Consider the following 20,361-nt stretch of genomic DNA (forward strand, 5'->3'; position numbering starts at 1 on the left):
TATTTCCGCTCCTCCCTTGTGTCACGAATCCGGGCAGAGTTCCTCTGGGCAGCGTCCACTGGCTCCATCGACAGCTTTGGAGAGCAGTGGGCGCTGTCCGGGGTTCTCTGCTTGGTGTCCCCGTCTGGTTCCCTCATTTTAAGCCTGTGACCTGCACCCCCTGACCATGTTTTGTTGTTTGTCCCCCCAACATTAGTTGGACTGTCTAGGGGCGGGGCTTTGAGAACCCCTCCCATGGTTTCAAATAGAGCCCCACTACAGTGCCTATAATGGGGATGCAATGCCTTTGGCTTTCAGGTTAGCTGTTCAAATCCACCACAGGTTTGGTTTCCCATGGATAAGTGTCACACAAGCATGATTAAGTTCAGCAGTAAGGCTAAGGATTGAATCATGGAGGTTCCTCTGGGTCAGAATTTAGGTACGTTGGCAGTGCAGCGTGGAGGATATTTGCACTGTCCTGTTGCGTTGTAGCTGTTCTGTAGCCAAGCAGAACTCCAGGGCTCTCAAGGCAGCACTTGTCAGCAGTGCTAAATCCACATGCAATAGTAACATTTAAAATACAGCTTAGCATCAACTTTTGTTTGTGACTTTTTGAAGTTTTCATTGTCTCCTCAGTACCGGTGCCTGTGTGGAATATTATGGGGAAAGCTTTGGAATCCTTAGTTAAAAATGTGAAAATAATGTGCATTCATTGGAAAATGAAACAAACATAAGATTTTTACCAAGTTTCGGTAAATCCCAAGGTAGGAGTATTTGAATAGATAACTCCAGTCAAAGGTGTTAATGCTCAGAAATGTAAAATGTTATCGTTCAGCATCTGGAAGTACACACTGCATGAGCATAGAAATGCGGCTTTCCTGTTCATGAGTAAGCTTCTAGTCAGGCTACTGAAGCAGCTGGGATAATCTGGATGTTATAAATCATACCCTCTTTTAACTAGAGGTGGAAAGTAACTAAGTAGAAATACATCGTTACACCACTCAAGTAAATTTTTTCGGTATTTGTACTTGACTGAAGTAACTTACTTTTGTGATACTTCAACTTTTACTCCATGTAAGGTGCCCCAGCGGAGGGGGGGGGAGACCCCCTCCCCTTGATAATCCTCCTCCCTGGTTGCCCCTCTCGTCCCAATATAATGCCGATTATGCCTGGTATAATTGCGCCGCTCAAGGCCCAGGCCACGCAACAGCCTATCCGGCTGGTTGGGGGGAAGGGGTCCGGGCCCGCCCTCGCTCCAGACCCCGACCCAGGGCCCTAGAGTCAGGATGCCAGTCCTTACTCAAAACGGGGGGGGGTCTGGGAACCCTAAACTCCCCTGCTCACGGGTTCCGCAGCCCCACCCTGGGCCGCTTCTTCCCCCCAGCCAGAGTCTACCTCTAGCCCTGACTCTCCGAGTTAAACTGCACCCAGGGCCACCAGTACCGGGTCCCGTCCGTCTCCGCTGGGGCCGCTCCTCCCCTCCTCAGGCCTTTTCCTTCTCCTGGCCCGGAGTCCATTTTTAAATTCCCCGCTGGGCGCGGGGGAATGACGGGCTGCCCCACGTCATCAGCCTGCGTCCTGCCCCCGGGGCGCGCTGGTGATGTCACCCCTGGCGCAGTTCCGAACGGGTGCCCGCCCCCCCCCCCCCGGCATCCTCGCGTCCGGGTCCGGGTGCCGCTATCGCCCATCCTGTTTCAGCTGGGGCTTCCTGCCCTGGTACGGCCCCGACTCTGCCCCCAGGTTGCCACGGGACCGCGGCGGTTTCCGGGGGTAGTGGGGCTACCCCGCCACACTCCAGTATTGTACTTTTTACTCCACTGCCGTGTCCAGAAGTGCGTAGTTACTCACTACTTTCAGAACCTAGCATTCGGTTGTGTGACAGTTGCACAAAGCCAGCATTCTGATCTGCTGAAGCACAACTGCATGTGCAAGCATCTAGTCATCCAAAAAAAAAAAAAAGTCAACAAGCACAATGACCCTGCCACCAAGGAAGCCTTTTCATAGCTGAATCAACACCTTTTCATTCAAAAACATTATCTATGCAGGCACTGCCTGCCCTAGACCTGAGTGCCCAGGGCGCTGTGCTGAGCCCCATAGGGGAACTGAGGAGGAGGGTGTGGCTACCAGCTTGGGGAAGGGGGTATGATGCTTGAGGTTTTGGGGGGGGCTGGCTTTTAATTGTCCTCTCCCTATCAGCAGTTGGTCCTTTCCTCCTGCTTCCCTGGCTGGCTCAAAAGTTTTGCTCACCTTTTTTTTTGGGGGGGGGGGGCTGCTGCTTCCTCAATGTGAGGCGGGTGGGTGGGTGCAGAGGAGATAAGTGTTACTGAAATCAGCTTTCCCATATGCCCCCCTAGGGAAATAAGTCACAGTGGGTGATGTCTGGCTGGATGGTTGAAACACATTTACATTCCATTCCATTCTTAGTGAGCTATCCATGCCCTCAGGTTTTGTTTGTTTTTGCTACAAGTTGTACTTATCGGTACTCTGAAATTTCTCAGCTCTGGTTAAAGCCTTGTTGAAGCTGTTTTTAAGCACAGTGTTTGTCTCAGCTGTTCCCTACTCTGGCACTATAAATGCAGAAGTGGGGGCCCACAAAAGCACCCCAAAACCTGATCTCTACAGGCTTTGGTACAAAAACTTCCCCCCAAAATCCTAATATCTGGATTTTGGGGAATAAAAACTGCTGCTGCCACCCAAGTATTCCAAAGAAACCAGGGAAGAGATCACTTGGGAAACTTCCTCCCTAAAACCTCAGGGCTACATCTACACTGCCGGCTTCTTGCGCAAAAACTGTTTTGCGCAGGAGTTCTTGCACAAGAGCGCGTCCACACTGCCATGTGCTTTTGCGCAAGAGTGTCCATGGCAGTGTGAACGTTCACTTGCACAAGAAACCCTTGTTACCTGTCCACACTGCCTTCTTGTGCAAGAGCTCTTTCCCAAGTCACCCCGCCGGTTACACCGAGCACTTCAGCTGCCAATCCGGCCAGCAGGAAGCCTCACCAGCAAAACCCCTCAGACACCCCAGCTTCCCTGTGCCGCAATCAAACCTAGGCCTCACACACAGTTCCAGGCCAATTTTTACTGTAGATCTTACCCACAAGAGCATGCTGGGCCAATTGTTTAGAATCTAAACTCTAAAGGGGTATTCATAAGAGAATGTTAACGAACACACATGTCATACATCAATCACTGAGTGCTTGATGCAGGCTGTTAGCAGAGATAGTACAAGCTGCCAGTTTAAAAGTCTTTAGTGTCAGTCTTAAAGTGTCCTTTGATGTTCTTTGAGTCTTCCAGTTAGAGCTGGTCACATGATCAAATGACCTGTCTTTGTTCCACATGCAAGCAGTCCCCTGCACTGGCTGATCTGCAAGCTCCCAGATGCATTCCTCAGGTGTGTGTGGGCCATTATCCCTGGAGCAGTGCTACTTAGCACAGCAATTCACTGAATAATCATTCCTCACACTAGGCAGTCCAGGCCCATTTTTTCCTTCCAGACAGAAAATATTTAAAATACAAGAACAGAGTCCACTTCATATACAAAAATTACATAAGTACGCAAGTATGATAACATAGAATCAGCAGTGTACAAGGTTTCGTTTGATGCCTTACATGGACCCCTTTGCACAAAATTGGGGCCGAACACCCCTTAGTGGTTACAGCAATGCCCTTGCTCAAAGCTAACAAAAGTTTTAAATTTATCCATGCCAGCTTTGGCAATGGTCTGAAATACATTACCTCAGTGGTAAATGGATGTATCCTTATTCCCCATAATGTAGGCATCTTGGCCCTTAGCTATGAAAACAAAATGTAGTTGTGCCTCAGTTTCCCCTTTGACATAGCACAATAATTCTGGAATGCCCCTTCCCAGGTGAGAAGGTTATAAAAGTTAACAAGCAGTAGGAACAAATCCTTCCCAAGTGTACATTGACATTTCTGGCATTTTAGATTTAAAAAGCTGCAGCCTTCCTTAGCAAACACAAGTTTTGCCCTTCCCCCTTTTCTTGTGGGTTCAAATTCTGAACTCCCTATCCCAAAGACAAAGGGCTGGCTGGGTGTGTCTTCCCTGTTCACAATGGCCATGGAATTTCCTTGCTCTCCACAGCTGATCAGGTAGCAAGCAGTCCAGACACTAATTTGGCCCCCTGCTTTCAATCTAGTTTTCCAAGTGGGCCACTGCCTCACAGAGACAGGGCCTAGGTGTACTGCCCTGATAGACAGAGGCTGTGTCTACATTGGCGCGCTCTTGCACCAAAGTTGCCGCTTTTGCGCAAAAACCTGCTGCCTGTCTACACTGGCCTTGAGTTCTTGCGCGAGAACACTGACATTCTAATGTAAGAAATCAGTGCTGCTTACGCAAGAACTATGATGCTCCCGCTCAGGAAGAAGCCCTCTTGCACAACTGTTCTTGCACAAGAGGCCAGTGCAGACAGGCAGCCGAGACGTTTTGCGCAAAAGCAGTCTAAATGGAAAAAAGCCCTTGTGGCCGCTTGGATGCTCCGTACCTGCAGGCAGCTCCCGGACTTCCTGGTAACCCGAGCCCCCTTAAAGGCAGACGCAGCCTGCAGAGGCCACGAGGCAGAAGCCTTTCTGCCATTGAGCTCTGCCACGTGACTCTGCTCCCTTCCCCAACAGCCACCAGACCACCAGCCCAGGATGGCCGCTCCGGGGGGGGGACAACCACCTGCACCCCCAGCGCAGGAGGCCCCAAGGGGCAGGAAGCAGAGAGCCCCGTCCTGGTCCCCAGGGGAGCTCGAGGCCATCCTGAACCTGTGGGCGGATAAGGAGGCCCTGCATGGCACCCAGGGCACCCGTCGCCACAACGCAGACATTTTCCGTCACATGGCCCGGGCGCGCTCAGACCAGGGCCATCCAGCCCGGACCCTCAAGCAGGTCCGGGCAAAGGTCAAAGAGCTGTGCCTGGGCTATGTCCGGGCCAGCAAGGGCCAGGGGGCAGGAGCTGACACCTGCATCCTGGGCCAGGCAGCACCCCACAGACTGTCCATGCCTGTGGACACGAGCAGGTGCCCCTCTGTCACCAGGCCCAGTGAGGCGGGGGAGGAAGACGAGCCAGCCAGCGGGTTGTACGAGGAGGAGGACCAGGGCAGCAGCGTGACCCTCCAGCTGGAAGTCCTCTCTGGCAGCCCCGACGTCTCCCGTCCATCCTCGGAGGACAGGGAAGGATCCACTGGTGAGTGTTGCACTTTGCACTCACAAGGGCAGGGGGGAGCCAGGTGCCCGGGGGGGGGAGGAGGGGGAAGGAGCGTCACTTAGGCAGCATGAGCTGCACGCTGTGTAGCATTAGGCAGCAAGCAGCACGTGTAGCCTGGTGACCGAGCAGCACGTGGCCGCGGCAGGCAGCTGCAGGGCACGCCTGGGACCGTGCTGCTCACACACATGCGGCGGGACCAGGGGGAAGGGTGGCTGCCGGCTGGAACCAGCCAGGGCCCCAGGGACTCAGCCCAGAGCCCGCACCTCCACCAAGGGTGCAGCACACAGAACGGCAACACTGTCCCATGCCTGGCTGTGAGGCGCAGTCCGCTGCTCCTGGGAAAACCGCAGCATCACAGTCCTGTGAGCGTGGCCCCCACCGAGCCCCTCGCCTGCTCCCGGTGCCTTGGCTGGCTCCCCGAGGGAAGTCCCCACTGCAGCCACACACGTCCCTGGGCTACCGTATGTGAGGGCTAGCGGGAGGGGGAGGGGGGAAGTGGGAGGGCCGGCCCTAGGGCCGCCTGAGTTTCACTCCAAGGATGGGACACCCCCCAGTCACCCCTGGTTCTGTCCAGGAGACATCCCACGCGATGGGGATCTGAGAGCCCAGACCACGTCTGCCAGATGTGCTCCCAGGCACTATGTGGGGACTCATCTCGCTCCCTGTTAAACACCATTGATTAGCCCAAAGCCTCACAGCCTCCCCCGGCAGGGAGTTCCACAGGTTAACACAACACAAGCGCCCTCCCACCCTCCACGGGGCCAGGACACAGACCAGTGGTTACAACACATGGAGGAGGACCCTTCTCGGGGGGCAGTGCTGTATGCAAACATACAACACGGCGGGGGGCGCGGAGAGAGTGGGCCCAAGCCACAGTACGGTGCTGTCACCTGGGCTCAGGGGTGGAGGGCATGAGGTGTGGGGACAGTGGCCGGCCTGCCTGACTGACCCATCCTTTCTTCTCTTCCCTGCAGCGGGACCGAGCAGAAGCGGGGGACCTTCCAGCCCTTCGGCAGCGGCAGCACCCCCAACCACCCAAGCCGGCGGGTCCGGCAGCGGGACCAACTGCTTCGCCAGCACGTCCAGGCTGTCGAGCGCATTGAGGCAGCCATCACCTGGCAGGTGGAGGTGGATCTTGAGTGGCGCCAGCAGGCCTGGGGCCCCTTCCAGGCCCAGTGTGAGCAAGTGACAGATGCCATCACTGCCCTCACCACTCACATTGGGCATGCTGTGCACTACGGCATGGCAGTGCCCCATCCACCCGCCATCCCTCCCTTTCAAATGCCCGTGCCCCCTCCTGCTCCCACCATCCCCCCTGATCCTGCTGCCCCTCCTGCCCACCTCCCTGTGGTGCCCGCCCCAATGTGGCCGGATCCACACGTGCTGGTCCGGCCCCGCAGAGGAGGTCGCAGGGGGCACCCCTCCCAGCACTAGCTCCCCTCCCCCCTCCCAGTTCAGAGCCCCCTCCCCATTGTAAATAAAAAGTTCAAACTTTGTTTTCCAAAAAAACCTGTGGTGTTGTTTATTGGGAGGTAAGGGGAGGGGAGGGGAGGAGGGAAGGGTTGGGGATGGGAGGGAGCTGTCAAGGGAGACAGAGGCAACCCTACTATGGGGCCTGGGAGAACATCTCTGTCAGGGTCTCCCGGATGCACATCCCATCACGGTGCGCCTGGCGGACGGCAGCTGTGCGGGGCTGTTTGAAGGCCTGGCCCTCGCCTGCCATCCATGCCGGGAGGAAGGCCTCCCCCCTCCGCTCCATGAGATTGTGGAGCACGCAGCACGCGGCCAGTACCTCAGGGACATTCTGCTCACTCATCTCCAGACCGGTGAGCAAACAGCGGAACTGGGATTTCAGCCACCCGAAGGCTCACTCCACTTGGTTGCGGGCCCGGTTGAGGCGGTCATTGAACCGGGTCTGGTTGTGGTCTGTCCGCCCCGTGTAGGGCCGCATTAGCCAGGGCAGCAGGGGGTAGGCTGCGTCCCCCACAACACACGTGGGCATTGGCATGTCCCCGACAGTAAATTCCCGCTGGGGGAAGAAAGTGCCTGCCTCCAGCCTGCCAAACAGGCCGGAGTTGCGTAGGATGTGGGCGTCATGTGCCCTGCCGGACCAGCCCGCATAAATGTCCAGGAAGCGGCCACGGTGGTCCATGAGGGCCTGGAGTATGATGGACAAGTACCCCTTCCTGTTTGTGAAATGGGCCGCTCGATGCTCCGGGGCCTGGACAGGGATGTGGGTTGCATCCAGGGATCCCCCGCAGTTGGGGAACCTGAGGGCAGCGAAGCCGGCCAGCGTAGCCACCACGTCGCGCAGGTGGATGACTCTCGGGAGCAGGACGTCGTTGATGGCGTGGTCGACCTGCAGAAGGGTGCAGAGAAACACAGGGGAACACATCACATAAGGCAGGGTGAGTGCGTGCTCCCTTGAGGGGGTCCCCCCCCGTGATGCCCTCTACCCACACACACACACCAGCAGGGGCGGCCCGTGCCTATAGGCAAACTAGACAGCCGCCTAGGGTGCCAAGTTGTATGGGGTGCCAAATTCCAAACCCTGCCCCTTCCATTTCCCATGCCTTACCTGAAGCACGGCTTCCCTGCGGCCAGGAGGGGGGTAAGTCCTGGGAGAGGCAGCGCGCGGGGGCGGTTTCCCCTGTGCTGCGGGGGGGGGGTCGGCCCCAGAGGAGGAGGAACGCGGGGGGGGTTCCCCTGCCCCGCGGGAGGGGGGGGGTCACCCCGGGAGAGGCACATGCCGGCTTCTCTCTGGGGGGTGGGATCTTGGGAGGAGGTGGGTGCAGGGGACTCTCTCCCCCGACTGGCACCCTGTTCCCTCTCCCCAGCCCCCAGCCCCCGAACTCCATCCCCAGCCCCCTGGCCCCCAGCTCCAGAACTCCATCCCTGGCCCCCAGCCCCAGAACTCCATCCCCAGCCCTCCTCTCCCCAGCACAGAACCAAAACCCTCCGTTGATATCTGCCCTTGGGGTTGGGGGGCAGGGGTGCCGATTACATGGTTCGCCTAGGGCGCCAGTTGCTGGCAGCTAGTCTAGGGCCGCCCCTGCACACCAGGGCCCCCATGGGCCACCCCACCCCCCCACCAGCAGGCCTGTGCAAGGGAGGGACGGCCCAAACCCCTGGGTGACCCAGCCTGGAGTCTTGCCTGCCCCTGGGCATGGAGTGCAGCACTCTTCCCTCCCCCCCCCCCCCCCGGGACTTACCTGCATGACGATGGCACCGACGGTGGATCTGCCCACCCCAAACTGGTGTGCCAGCGATCGGTAGCTGTCCGGGGTGGCCAGCTTCCAGACTGCGATGGCGACCCTCTTGTCCACGGGGATGGGCGCCCGCAGCCGGGTGGTGGCTCTCTGGAGCGCAGGGGCGAGCCAGGCGCACAGCTCCAGGAACATCCGCTTTCGCATTCGAAAGTTCCGGAGCCATTGCTGGTCGTCCCATTGCCCCAGGACCAGCCGGTCCCACCAGTCCGTACTGGTGTCCAGTCTCCACAAGGACCTCTCCATGGCTTCCCTGGTGAGGGAGTCCAGAGCAACCTGCGCCTCGAGGTCCTGGAGGAGCAGTGCAGCAGCGGCAGGCACTCCAAAATGGCCGGAAGGGGCCAGACTAGGCACGAGGCCATCCCTGGCTCCATGGCACAACAAATGAGCTGAGATCAAAAAATCAGCCTAAGGCACAAGGCTGTGGTATCCAAGAAGGCAGAGGGCAACCACAACTAGAACTGCTACGGCTGTCAGTCCCTGCAAGAGGTCCTAAAGCTCACAGCAGGAGAGAAACGGCTGTCCAGGGAGATCCCTTTAAGCACGTGTCTCAAAGGAGCTCCAGCCCCCGCCCCTGGAAAGGGTTGGTGCCCCTTTGCCCTCTGCAAAATGGTTCCAGGCTTCTGCTTTTGCACAAAAGCGTCCCACCAATGTAGATGCTCTCTTGTGCAAAAGTGCATGGTTTTTACGATGCGTCCCAGACCAATATAGACGCTCTCTTGCGCAAATACTCTAACGCAAAAACTCTTGCATTAAAGAGTATTTGCACAAAATCTTGCCAATGTAGACGTAGCCTTACAGATCTTTTGTCCTTTCACCACCAACCTTTGCGTCCTCCTGGAAGCTGGGAGTTTCTCTGCCATCTCCTGCATTCCATAGAGATTCACTGCACAGCTGTTCTGTTCTGCATACCCAGCTACACAGTCCTTCCTCAGAACCTGAGACACACACTGTCCCCTCACAGGGTCAAACTGGAAACATTCCTGTCCCAGCAACACACACTCCCCTGCAAGCTGGTCAAAGACAGTCACTTGGACACCAGAGGGCTGTTTCATCTTTCTGGATGCTTCCACTCCATTTGAAACAACCTCCAATCCCTCTGCAACTTCTTCACAACTGTTCACATTGATCTTTCTAAACCCAAGTCACCTTCACCCCCTTCAGGCACAGCAAACTGCTGGCCAACATCACCATAAGGACTCTCTTCCCTGTCAACTTCTTTAACCACCTTTCCCTTTCCCTTTCCCTGGCCCTACAGTAGCATTGCTCTGAAGAACTACCATCAACTCCTCCTGAATTTCCCTTACCCCCTGAACAGGCACACAAACAGACTTCTCTGGTAAGATGTCAGAGACCTCTTCCTTCTTCGTGCAGCTTTCTAGACTGCTACAAGCTTCCACAGTGTCAGTAGGCAACACAATTAGCTCACCCTGCTGCTTTCCCTGTGTCCTGGCCAGGGTACCCTGATCTCACAGAGTCACTTCCCCCCCCCCTCCCCCAGCAACACACCAGCACCAGACTGGTCTGATCCCTGGGATCCTGACATGGTACTGACTGGACCTACCCTAGTTGCAGCACCACTCTCCCCAGCAGACACAAACCTAGGGTCCTCCCTTTTCTGGGCTTCAACTGTCCCCAGAACTAAATCTGGGACCACAGCACTGTCCTCAGCTATTCCAGGCTGACAGGCACCTCCTGCAGACAAAGAATTGGGAAGAAGCCCTCCCCCCAGGCATGCTGCTACTCCTGCCACATGCCAACACACACCTGGCTGCTGAGGCAGCTTCTTTCACTGACACACTGCCCCTCCCAGCAGCCAAACTGCCAGTCTCCACACACAGAGGTTGCTCGCACTGAGCTCCCTCACACAAATTATTTCTTCTTCAAGGATGTCCCCGCGGGTGCTCCACTATGGGTGCTGGGCTTGCCCCGGCGCCGCAGACGGAAGCTTGTGAGAAGCAGTGTTTGGCTGGACTGTGCATGTGCCGCGGGGCTCGCGGCTTTAGCGCTCTTTTCTCTGGCGCGCGGTCCGGCCTCCCACCAGTTCCTCTAGACTGCCTCAGGCTGCAGACACTTGGAACCACGCTCCTCACCTCACTTGCTGAACTAGACTTCCTCTAGTTGCCCCTTGTATATATTTCTACCCTTCATTTCCCTCTTATTCTCCTCCTTATTTCTTAACAAAAAAAAACCACCGAAAGGAAGAAGAGAGACTTATAACACTGCTCTTACTTTTCTCCGCTCAGCTGTTCTCCCGTCCTGCTCCTTGTACATAGTTGCGTCCCTAAAAAAAAAAAAAAAAAGAAAGAAAGAAAGAAAGAAGAAAACAGAGAAATTAACAGAATAATAACACAAATACATATATAAAAATGAACAGCAACCAGAGAGTTAGATGTTCTCTCTGTGACTGCACACAAGAACTGCCTCAGAGCAACCGGTAACATGTCAGTAGCTACCGGCTTAAAAAAATGCGGCTCTTGCCGGGAGGCAATGCCGGCCTCTGATGGCCACTCGAAGTGCATCCGTTGTCTGGGGGAATCTCACGTCCCCAAGAAATGTGCCCACTGCAGCAAACTCACTTCCAGGGCTAGAAAGGACAGGGAGAGGCGCCTCCGAATGCTCCTCTTTGATAAAGCCCTGCAGCCGCAATACACTGATGGTGACGAACAGCCCTCCAAGCGACGGGCTTCATCCCCCACTACAGGTGTTCAGAAAAAGTCTAGACTCTCCCCTACCAGATCCCTGCCGACTGCCTTACATGGCAGGGAGAGTCAGGCGGACAGACCGGGGACATCTGGCACCGCAAAGCCACGTCCCCCTACCTCAACGGCGCACAAGCCGAAGCGGCCACGGGAGCCTGCACAAATGGTGGCACCCCAGGCAGCCCTGCCTCAGGCTCTTTCTCTGCCGCCAGCACCGAGTGCTGAGCCATCAGCGAGGGCTCCCTTGGAGCCGAATATTACGGCGCCGGCACCTGCACCTGCACCGCTCTTGAGCCACCATGCAGTGCCGGAGCACACGTCGCCGACCCAACCTACCACCAGCATGGCACCAATTGCTGCGGTCTCTGAGCCGCCGGCACCGAGCAGCACAGCGCTGGCTAGCGCTTCAGCGCATGCTTCAAGACCAGGAGCTCTGAGCCCCGCTCCTCTGGTCTCTCCGCACTGGAGGTGCTCTCACTCCTTTCTCTTCTCCCCGGCACCGTCCCCCTCTCCTCCGGCGCCGCGCTCTCCACGTCGCTATGCCAACTAGCATAGGTCTCCCCATGCCTCTTCCAGATTGCCGTCCCAATTCTTGGCTGCTGGACCCTCTCACCAGAGATGTCACTTCAGGGAGCTCTCTGCATCTCCTGCTTCTTCCAGGGCATCAGACATCCACTCCTGTTTGCTTTACTCTCCACACCATTATCGATATCGCACTCGTTCTCACTATCACCACAGACGCTCACCGCGACATGGTACATACCACCGCAGCGACCGCTACTCCCGAGATTCTCGCAGCAGGTATTCCTACCGATCACGATCTGCCTACGACTATGTCTCACCCAGTCACTCTCCAATTCGGACTTCCCTCACTCCTCTGCAACATTCAGTGTCACCATCTCATCCCCCATTGGAATTGGAGCACACCCCCTTCGCGGGCCAGCCAGCGGGGACCTCTATACCAGACTCGTCCCCACCAGACGAGGCAGTCATGCCAGGCGAGGGCTCTCCACCGGATGACCTCCGTCAGTTTCAGGAGTTGTTTAAATGAGTAGCGATCACGCAGGAGATACTGTTGCAGGAGCTCAAGGACAAGCAACACAAGCTTTTCAGAAACCTCCAGCCACAGCACAGGTCACGCCTGGCCATTCCCCTCAATGAGGGCATCCTGGAAATTGCCGATGAAATATGGCATGCTCTGGCGTCGGCTCTTCCAACTAACAAACGGTCCGACGGGAAATACTTTGTGCCCCCAAAGGGCATGGAATTCCTCTTTGCACATCCGCAACCTAATTCTTTAGTCATCGACACAGCCCAGCAGAGGGCTAGAGCCCCACACCTCAAACAACAGGGCTCCGACAAGGACATAAAGAGGCTAGACCTTCTAGGCAGGAAGGTCTACCCATCAGCAACGCTACTCCTTAGAATCGCCAATTACTCGGCGCACCTATCTAACCATACCTTTGACACCTTTTCACGCCTCACCCCCCTTATGGATCACCTTCCGGATTCAAAGAAATCTATCCTGAAATCAGTAATCCAAGAGGGCTACACATCAGCAAGAACGTCCCTCCAAATGGCCATGGATGTCGCTGACACTGCCACACGCTCTACTGCCACTGCCATCGTTATGCGGAGAGCCTCTTACCTTCAAGTGGCGGGAGTGCCAAAGGAGTTGCAGGCCAGAGTCAAGGACTTACCCTTTGACAAAGACAAGCTTTTCGCAGAGAACATGGACACAATCTTACACTCCTCTAAGGACTCCCGAACAACCCTGTGAACACTGGGGATGTACACCCCCCCCTTCAGGAGGCGCCGGTATTCCCCCATACCAATGCAGATATGACTACTCCTACATTAGACACCAATGGCATCAGCAGAAGAGGTCCTTTGACAACCAACGCTCGCGCTAAAGGCCCCAGCAATGCCGAAACCCAAACGGCAGGACAGACATGCCTCCCAACAACAAGCAACAGGTTTGATGCCTTGGTTGGGGGCGAGCAAACAGTCACAGGCAGCACCATGAATCATCCGACCCAACTCTTTCACCACCGATTGAGGCCCTTTTTCCACCCATGGGCCAGAATCACCAAACTGGCTACCCTATTCCCTTCACATCCATTCCACCCACCACCCCTCCCACCCCTCTCACGAAGCCCTCCTCCGAGCAGAGGTCGACCGCCTTCTTTCTCTGGGTGCCATAGAGTCAGTCCCAAACGAGTTCAGGAACAGGGGCTTCCACATTACTTCCTCAGCCAGAAAAGGTCCAGAGGGTGGCGTCCCATCCTAGACCTCCGCCATTTGAACAAATACCTCAGAAAACAACGATTCAAAATGACCACCTTAGCTACCATAATCCCCACGTTAGAGCCACAAGACTGGTTTGCCACCCTCGACCTCCAGGACGCCTATTTCCATGTCCCTATTGAAGGATAAACTTAATTTGTTGTCAGTATGACCCCTGCTGTGACCTGGATGTTAAGTCTGGTCTTTGTAAAGAGGTACGTGCTTGAACTCAGGTATACAAAAGGAGGGGATAGGTGAAACTGGTTTGAACCTGTTGTTACGGCTGCAAAAGGACTGTGAGGGGACAAATAATGATTGGAGGGAATTTGGTGCAAAGGGGCATGACCTGTATATGCATGCAATTGTAAGTGGTCAGTGAAAGAGGCGTAATTACCATGTAAGAAAGTACAAAAGACCTTGCCTTTTGTTTGGGCATTTGCAGAAACTTTGCAGAAACTTTTTCCTGAGTATCCTGGAGATTTTTGCCCTGGAATGCATTCCTGAATAAAGCTGGTTGCTTAAGAAGGGTGTTTGGAATTGATTTGGTAGGGGTTTTGGGCCCCCATCTGAACCCTCGGATTAAATTCTCCGTCATTTATGGTGTTAGAAGTGGGATGCTTCGGGACACCAGGTGATTGTGACGAGCTGGACCGGAGAGACTGAACAGAAAGGCGCCATACAAATCGGTAAGAGATCCGTGTTAAAAAATCTCACTGTTCCGTTCCTCTCTCCTTGTCCTGAACGGCTGCTTTCACTGGCGGTAAGCGTCCACCCTACGTTAAGAACATCCTTCCCAAGCAACTGTAAGTCTTTCTCTTTTCTTTTTCTTTTCTTTTTTTTTTTTTTGAATAAGTTTGTTTAAAGGGGACAGTGGGAAGACACTGAAACAGGGTCAGCTCAGGCTTGAAGCTGAGAGGAAGGCAGGTTAGTGCCGGATTGGAACTGTCTTATAGGTAATAGGACAGGGATTATGGGGAATAAAGGATCTAAGATAGATCCAAAAACCCCATTGGGGAAAATGCTGCAGATTTATAGTCAGCCAGGGAAATTGCCAGCAGGTCTTAAGCTCAGGAGGCTGGTAAAGCTCACACACGCGTGGAATCAATATACTTATGTAGAATCAGAACTACAATTCCCAGTTCAAGGTACCTTTCAATTAGAGAAATGAAATTATTTAAAGGGTGTCTTAGAGTCCAGTCACCCCTCCCAGATGAATTATTGGCACCTCTGGGATGATCAGGCCTCTAAATTAAGAGAGAAATCCATAATGGCTAGCCTAAAGGACTCAAATGAAAAACTGAAAAAACAATTGGCAGACATAAAGGAGAAATCTGACTCCTCTGAAGTTTGTCCCCCTCCGTACGTTGCTACACCAACACCAAGCGCGCCCAGCGGAATCGACCCATCCATCTCAAAACCACCAGTTCCGCTGCCAGACCCACCTGAAGATCTATTGGACCTGTGGGACCCCAATTTCCTGGCTCCCCTTCCCACCAACCTGCCCTAGCATCAGCAAATATTGCTTACCAATCATTCAGCTGCACCAGCCTAATTTGAATCCCCCGCACATACTCACACCTCTGCAGGGGCGGTGGGAAATGTCAACCTGGCCAATAAAACTTCGGATTGTGAGCACGCTCAGAGTCCAGTAATTCTAAAGCGGTCAGAAGTCTCCTAAAAAATGCTACAGCGAACATTGGCAAAAGACCTGGGGTCTTTCCACGAGGAGTACAGCTAGTTCGGAATAGGAAACCTAATCCGAACTAGCTACTCCGTGCCGCGTGTAGCCGCGCGGCACGGGATTTGAACTGCCGGCATTTAAAAATGGTGCCGACCGGCTTTATGCAAATGAAGCCCGGGAAATTCAAATCCCGGGCTTCATTTGCAAGTGCGGTATGCCTACATTACCCTCCTAGTTCAAATTAGGAGGGTAGTGTAGACATACCCAAATACCCTAATGGCACTACAAATACAAGATTTACAAGGCCACGGGCAACCAAAAGGTCAGAGGGAAGGCCCAAACAGACCCCGGCGTGGCCCCCAACCTAATGATGTGTGTAATTACTGTGGTGGGTTTGGCCATTGGAAAAATGAATGCCGTAAAAGACGACAAACTAGATTTAACCAGGGCCCCAACAGACAGTCCGGACCATCGTCACAAGGACAGAGGTGGCCCAATACTAACCCCTTTCCAGCAGGTGCACCCAACAGAGGCTACCCTCCAGAGGACCGACAAAGGAGTAATCCGTTCTGACTCTGCCCAGAGGTTATTGATAAAACATTGCAATGCTCTCTGTTACCTTCTGTCTCTCTTTCTGCTACACCCGATGCCTTAGTTTCATTTTCCGTTAATGGAAACAAACATGAATTTCTAATTGATACTGGTGCCTCTCTTTCCACAATACGAGAGGATGAAGCTCCCAGTCTGGCCAGAACTGGAGAAATAGTAAATGCTGTGGGGGTGGGGGGAGTAACTATACCCCATGCAATGAGTGAACCGTGTTCCTTAACCATTGGGCCTTTGACAAAGGAACATGCCTTTCTGTTATCTCCCAGTACGCCTGTAAACTTGATGGGTAGAGATCTGCTGTGTAAATTGAATGCTACAATTTATTGTTCCCCTGAAGGGGTCTTTGTTGATATACCCCATAATCAGGCACCAAATTTCCTCATGATGTTAACAACAGATGGACAAGGTATAGACCCAGACTCCAAACTGGAGAGTGTGGAACTGGACCAGGTACCAACGTCTTTGTGGGCTTCTCACTCCAATGAAGTTGGGAAACTGTTAACAGCAGAGCCTGTACGGATCAGGTATAAACACGGCCGGCCTTACCCTCAAGTGTCTCAGTACCCCTTGTCCCAGGAAGCGGAGGAGGGCATAGCGCCTGTAATCTCGTCCCTGTTGGAACAAGGAGTGCTCATAAGAACGCAGTCTGTGTGTAATACCCCAATACTTCCTGTCAAAAAGGAGGGGAAATTTGATGATCAAGGGAGACAGATATACAGATTTGTGCAGGACCTAAGAGCTGTAAATCAGTTTGTTATCCCCAGATTTCCTGTGGTTCCTAATCCAGCAACAATATTGTCCTCTATCCCTGCAGGTGCTAAATGTTTCTCTGTCATAGATTTATGTTCAGCCTTCTTCTCCATTCCCATTGATAAGGATTCACAGTTTTTGTTTGCTTTTTCCTATAAAGGGAGCAGCTGACCTGGACCAGACTTCCTCAAGGATATACTGAAAGTCCCACCCTTTTCTCACAACTGTTAAAAAGGGACCTTGATTCAATCTCTTTGCCAAAAGAGTCTACCCTTGTTCAGTATGTTGATGATTTATTGATAGCCTCACCTAATCATGACAGATTATGGCAGATTTTGAGGGCCTATGGAATACCGTATCATATGGTGAAGCTCATTAGGAGCTTCTACAAAAATTATAGCTGTTGTGTTGGAGGAAGCGATATATGGTTTGAAGTCAAGACCGGAGTTCGTCAAGGTTGCGTAATGTCGCCACTGCTCTTCAATCTTGTTATTGACTGGGTGATGCGACGTACGACTGAGGAGGGGCATACCAGCATTAGATGGACGCTTTTCTCTACACTTGAAGATCTGGATTTTGCCGATGACTTGGCACTTCTTTCTCACACTCATCGGCATATGCAAGATAAAACAGATAAATTAAATAAGTATAGTTCACAAGTTGGCCTTAAGATAAACCAGAAGAAGTCAGAAGTCATGACTCTGAACACTACAATACAAACCCCCATCAAGATCAATAACAACGATCTTCCTTTTACTGATAGATTTGTATATTTGGGTAGTATCATCACCCCAGATGGTGGAAGTAAGCAAGACATTCAGAATAGACTGAGTAAAGCACGAAATGCCTTTATCAGTATGAATAACATCTGGAAATCCTCAAAGTACAGCGTGCGCACCAAGCTGAAACTATACAACAGCTGTGTTCTCCCAGTGCTTCTCTATGGAGCAGAATGTTGGCGTATGATACAACGAGACCTTACTAAATTGTCTACATTCCATACCAAGAATCTTAGAAGAATAATCAGGATATTTTGGCCAAATAAAATTTCCAATGAAGACCTACTGTCTCAGTGTAAACAAGAAGACATGGCCACTATAATTATGAAAAAACGCTGGCGATGGATAGGTCATGTGTTACGAAGAGAAGACGGATCTATTACGAAAATTGCACTCCACTGGAAACCAGATGGGAAGAGAAAGAGAGGAAGACCAAAAACAACCTGGCGCCGAATGGTAGAACAAGAATTAAAAGACCATCATCACACTTGGGGAACAATAGGCGCTTTGGCCTGCGACCGACAGAAGTGGAAGGACTTTGTTGCTGCCCTATGCGCCATTGGTGTAACGGGCAGTAAGTAAGTCAGTAAGTCACCTAATCATGAAGCATGTAAAACGGATACTGTTCATTTGCTGTGTGAATTAGCAAAGAGAGGTCACAAAGCCTCCAAGGCAAAGCTCCAGTTCTGTAAAGCAGAGGTTGAATATTTGGGTCACCTCATATCCCAAGAAGGGCAAAAGCTTACTGATAAACGCATAACCTCTGTTCTTTCTCTCCCTCGCCCAGTAACTGAGAAACAGGTTCAGTCTCTCTTAGGTGCTGCTGGCTATTGCAGACAATGGATTCCTAATTTTTCTGGTCTTGTAAAACCCCTTGTATCTCTGACATGTGACAAGGTGAAGGCTCCCATCCCGTGGTCAGAGGAGGAAGAAGAATCCTTTCAGAAAGTGAAGGCTGCTTTGGTCTCTCCACCCTCTCTTGGGCTCCCTGATTATGAGAAACCCTTTACTCTTTTTTGCCATGAACAGGATCAGGTCACTTCGGGAGTATTATGCCAGCCGTTTAGAAATCGCCTTTGTCCTGTAGCTTATTTTAGTGCTTAGATTGACCCAGTAGCAAAGGGTTTCCCCCCGTGTCTTAGAGCTGTGGCCGCAGCTGCTGTACTATTAGAAAAAAGTCAATGTCTGGTATTAGGTCACAACCTAACACTTGCTGTACCCCATGCAGTGCAAGCTTTGTTGAATAAGACTAAGACCCAGCATTTGTCAACGCAAAGACTGACTAACTATGAGAAAGCCCTTTTAGGAGCCCAGAATGTCTCTGTAGTACGCTGTTCTACTTTAAATCCTGTCACCCTTTTTCCTAACCCTACTGATGGAGAGCCCCATGAGATGGAACCCCACGATTGTTTGGCATTGGTGGACCTCACTTGTACCCCGCGATCCGATCGATCTAAGGGACGTTCCTTTGTCAAACCCTGATTTAGTGTATTACACTGATGGGTCATGTAAAAGGGATGAAAGGGGAAACCTAATAAGCGGGTATGCTGTTGTTTCTGATCATGCAATAATTGAAGCTCATTCTCTTCCAGGAATAAAGAGTGCACAAGCCGCTGAACTAATTGCTCTCACTCGTGCCTGTATTTTAGCTACTGATCAATCTGTTAACATTTATACTGACTCAATGTATGCTTTTAATATCTGTCATTCTGTAGGTCAGATCTGGAAACATCGAGGATTCTTAACATCCTCGGGAAGCGCTATTTCTAATGGATCGCTTGTTAATGACCTCTTGCTTGCTATTCAATTACCTTTTGCTATTTCTATTATGCATTGCAGTGCTCATACTGATAAAACTGATACTGTATCAGTAGGAAACAGATGGGCGGATTTTGCAGCCAAGAATGCAGCTGCCTGTGGACCTCCAGCTCCATTTCAAATCCTGGTTGCTGTTTCTGTTCCCCTGACTCTAAATGATTTATCCCTGTTGCATTCTAGGGCACCTGAGAAGGAACAACACAACTGGTACAAAGCTGGGTGTCGTATTCAAGATAATAACATTTGGCTTTCACCAGATGGACGACCTGTGGCTCCTTCTACGTTGGTGTCCCAATTGGCTACCATTACCCATGGATTAGGACATATGAACAAAAGGGGGGTAGCGGACCAGATTCTGAAGCATTGGTATGTGCCCGGGATTCACCAAGCTGCTACTAAAATCACCAGCAATTGTGCTACTTGCCAAAAGTTCTCTACCCAGGGTGGAGAAAAGACTACTCTGAGTGCTCATACTTGGGCCTATGGACCCTTTCAATATTTGCAGATTGATTTTATAGAGTTAACCCTTTCCTGTGGGTTCAAGTATTGTCTGGTTATTGTATGTGTGTTCAGTGGTTGGGTGGAAGCTTTCCCTTGCCGCCGAGCGGACGCCACTACTGTGGTGAAGAAATTAGCTACTGAGGTGGTTCCCAGATTTGGAATCCCTTTAAAAATTGACTTGGCTAAAGGAACCCATTTCACGGCCAAAATCCTGCAAGATCTGTGTAGAGCCCTCCACATAGAACAACGATTCCATACTCCATATCATCCCCAAAGTTCAGGGCATGTTGAAAGAAGAAACCTCGATATCAAATGGAAGTTAAGCAAGATTATCTATGATACTGGACTAAAGTGGCCACAGGCATTGCCCCTTGCCCTCATGCATATCCGAAATACCCCGAACCGCAAACATGGTCTCACCCCTCATGAAATCCTATTTGGGAGGCCGATTTTACTTGGATTTGAGCCTCCTGGAAAAATTAATCCTTCCCACTTGTCTGAATGTTATGACGAACTACTTCAATACTGTATACATCTGTCTAAAATTGCTTTTAGTCTCTCCTCTCAGGTTGCAGAAGCCTTACCTGTCCCAACTGATGTGCCTTGCCTTGATGTGCAACCAGGAAACTGGGTCCTGATAAAAGAATTCCGGAGGAAAGACTGCCTATCTCCAAGGTGGAATGGTCCCTTCCAGGTCCTGCTGACTACCAACACGGCTGTGAAGGTAGCCGAGAGAGATTCTTGGATACACGCAAGCCACGTGCGCCGCACCGTTGACCCT

The 20,361-nt window shown here is 52.4% G+C and overlaps 1 protein-coding gene across 1 annotated transcript; it reads left to right on the top strand.

Annotated features, from left to right (window-relative positions):
- Positions 1-12,779: 12,779 nt before the first annotated feature.
- LOC142818412 (uncharacterized) lies at positions 12,780-18,675 on the top strand. The gene is given in 2 exon segments (XM_089775074.1): positions 12,780-16,642; positions 16,645-18,675. Coding segments are annotated over 2 exon segments (1,911 nt in total). The 5' UTR covers positions 12,780-15,930; the 3' UTR covers positions 17,844-18,675.
- Positions 18,676-20,361: the final 1,686 nt, after the last annotated feature.

Source organism: Pelodiscus sinensis, chromosome W (genome assembly GCF_052426305.1).
Source record: "Pelodiscus sinensis isolate ZL-2025 chromosome W, ASM5242630v1, whole genome shotgun sequence".
NCBI classification, from domain to species: Eukaryota; Metazoa; Chordata; order Testudines; family Trionychidae; genus Pelodiscus; species Pelodiscus sinensis.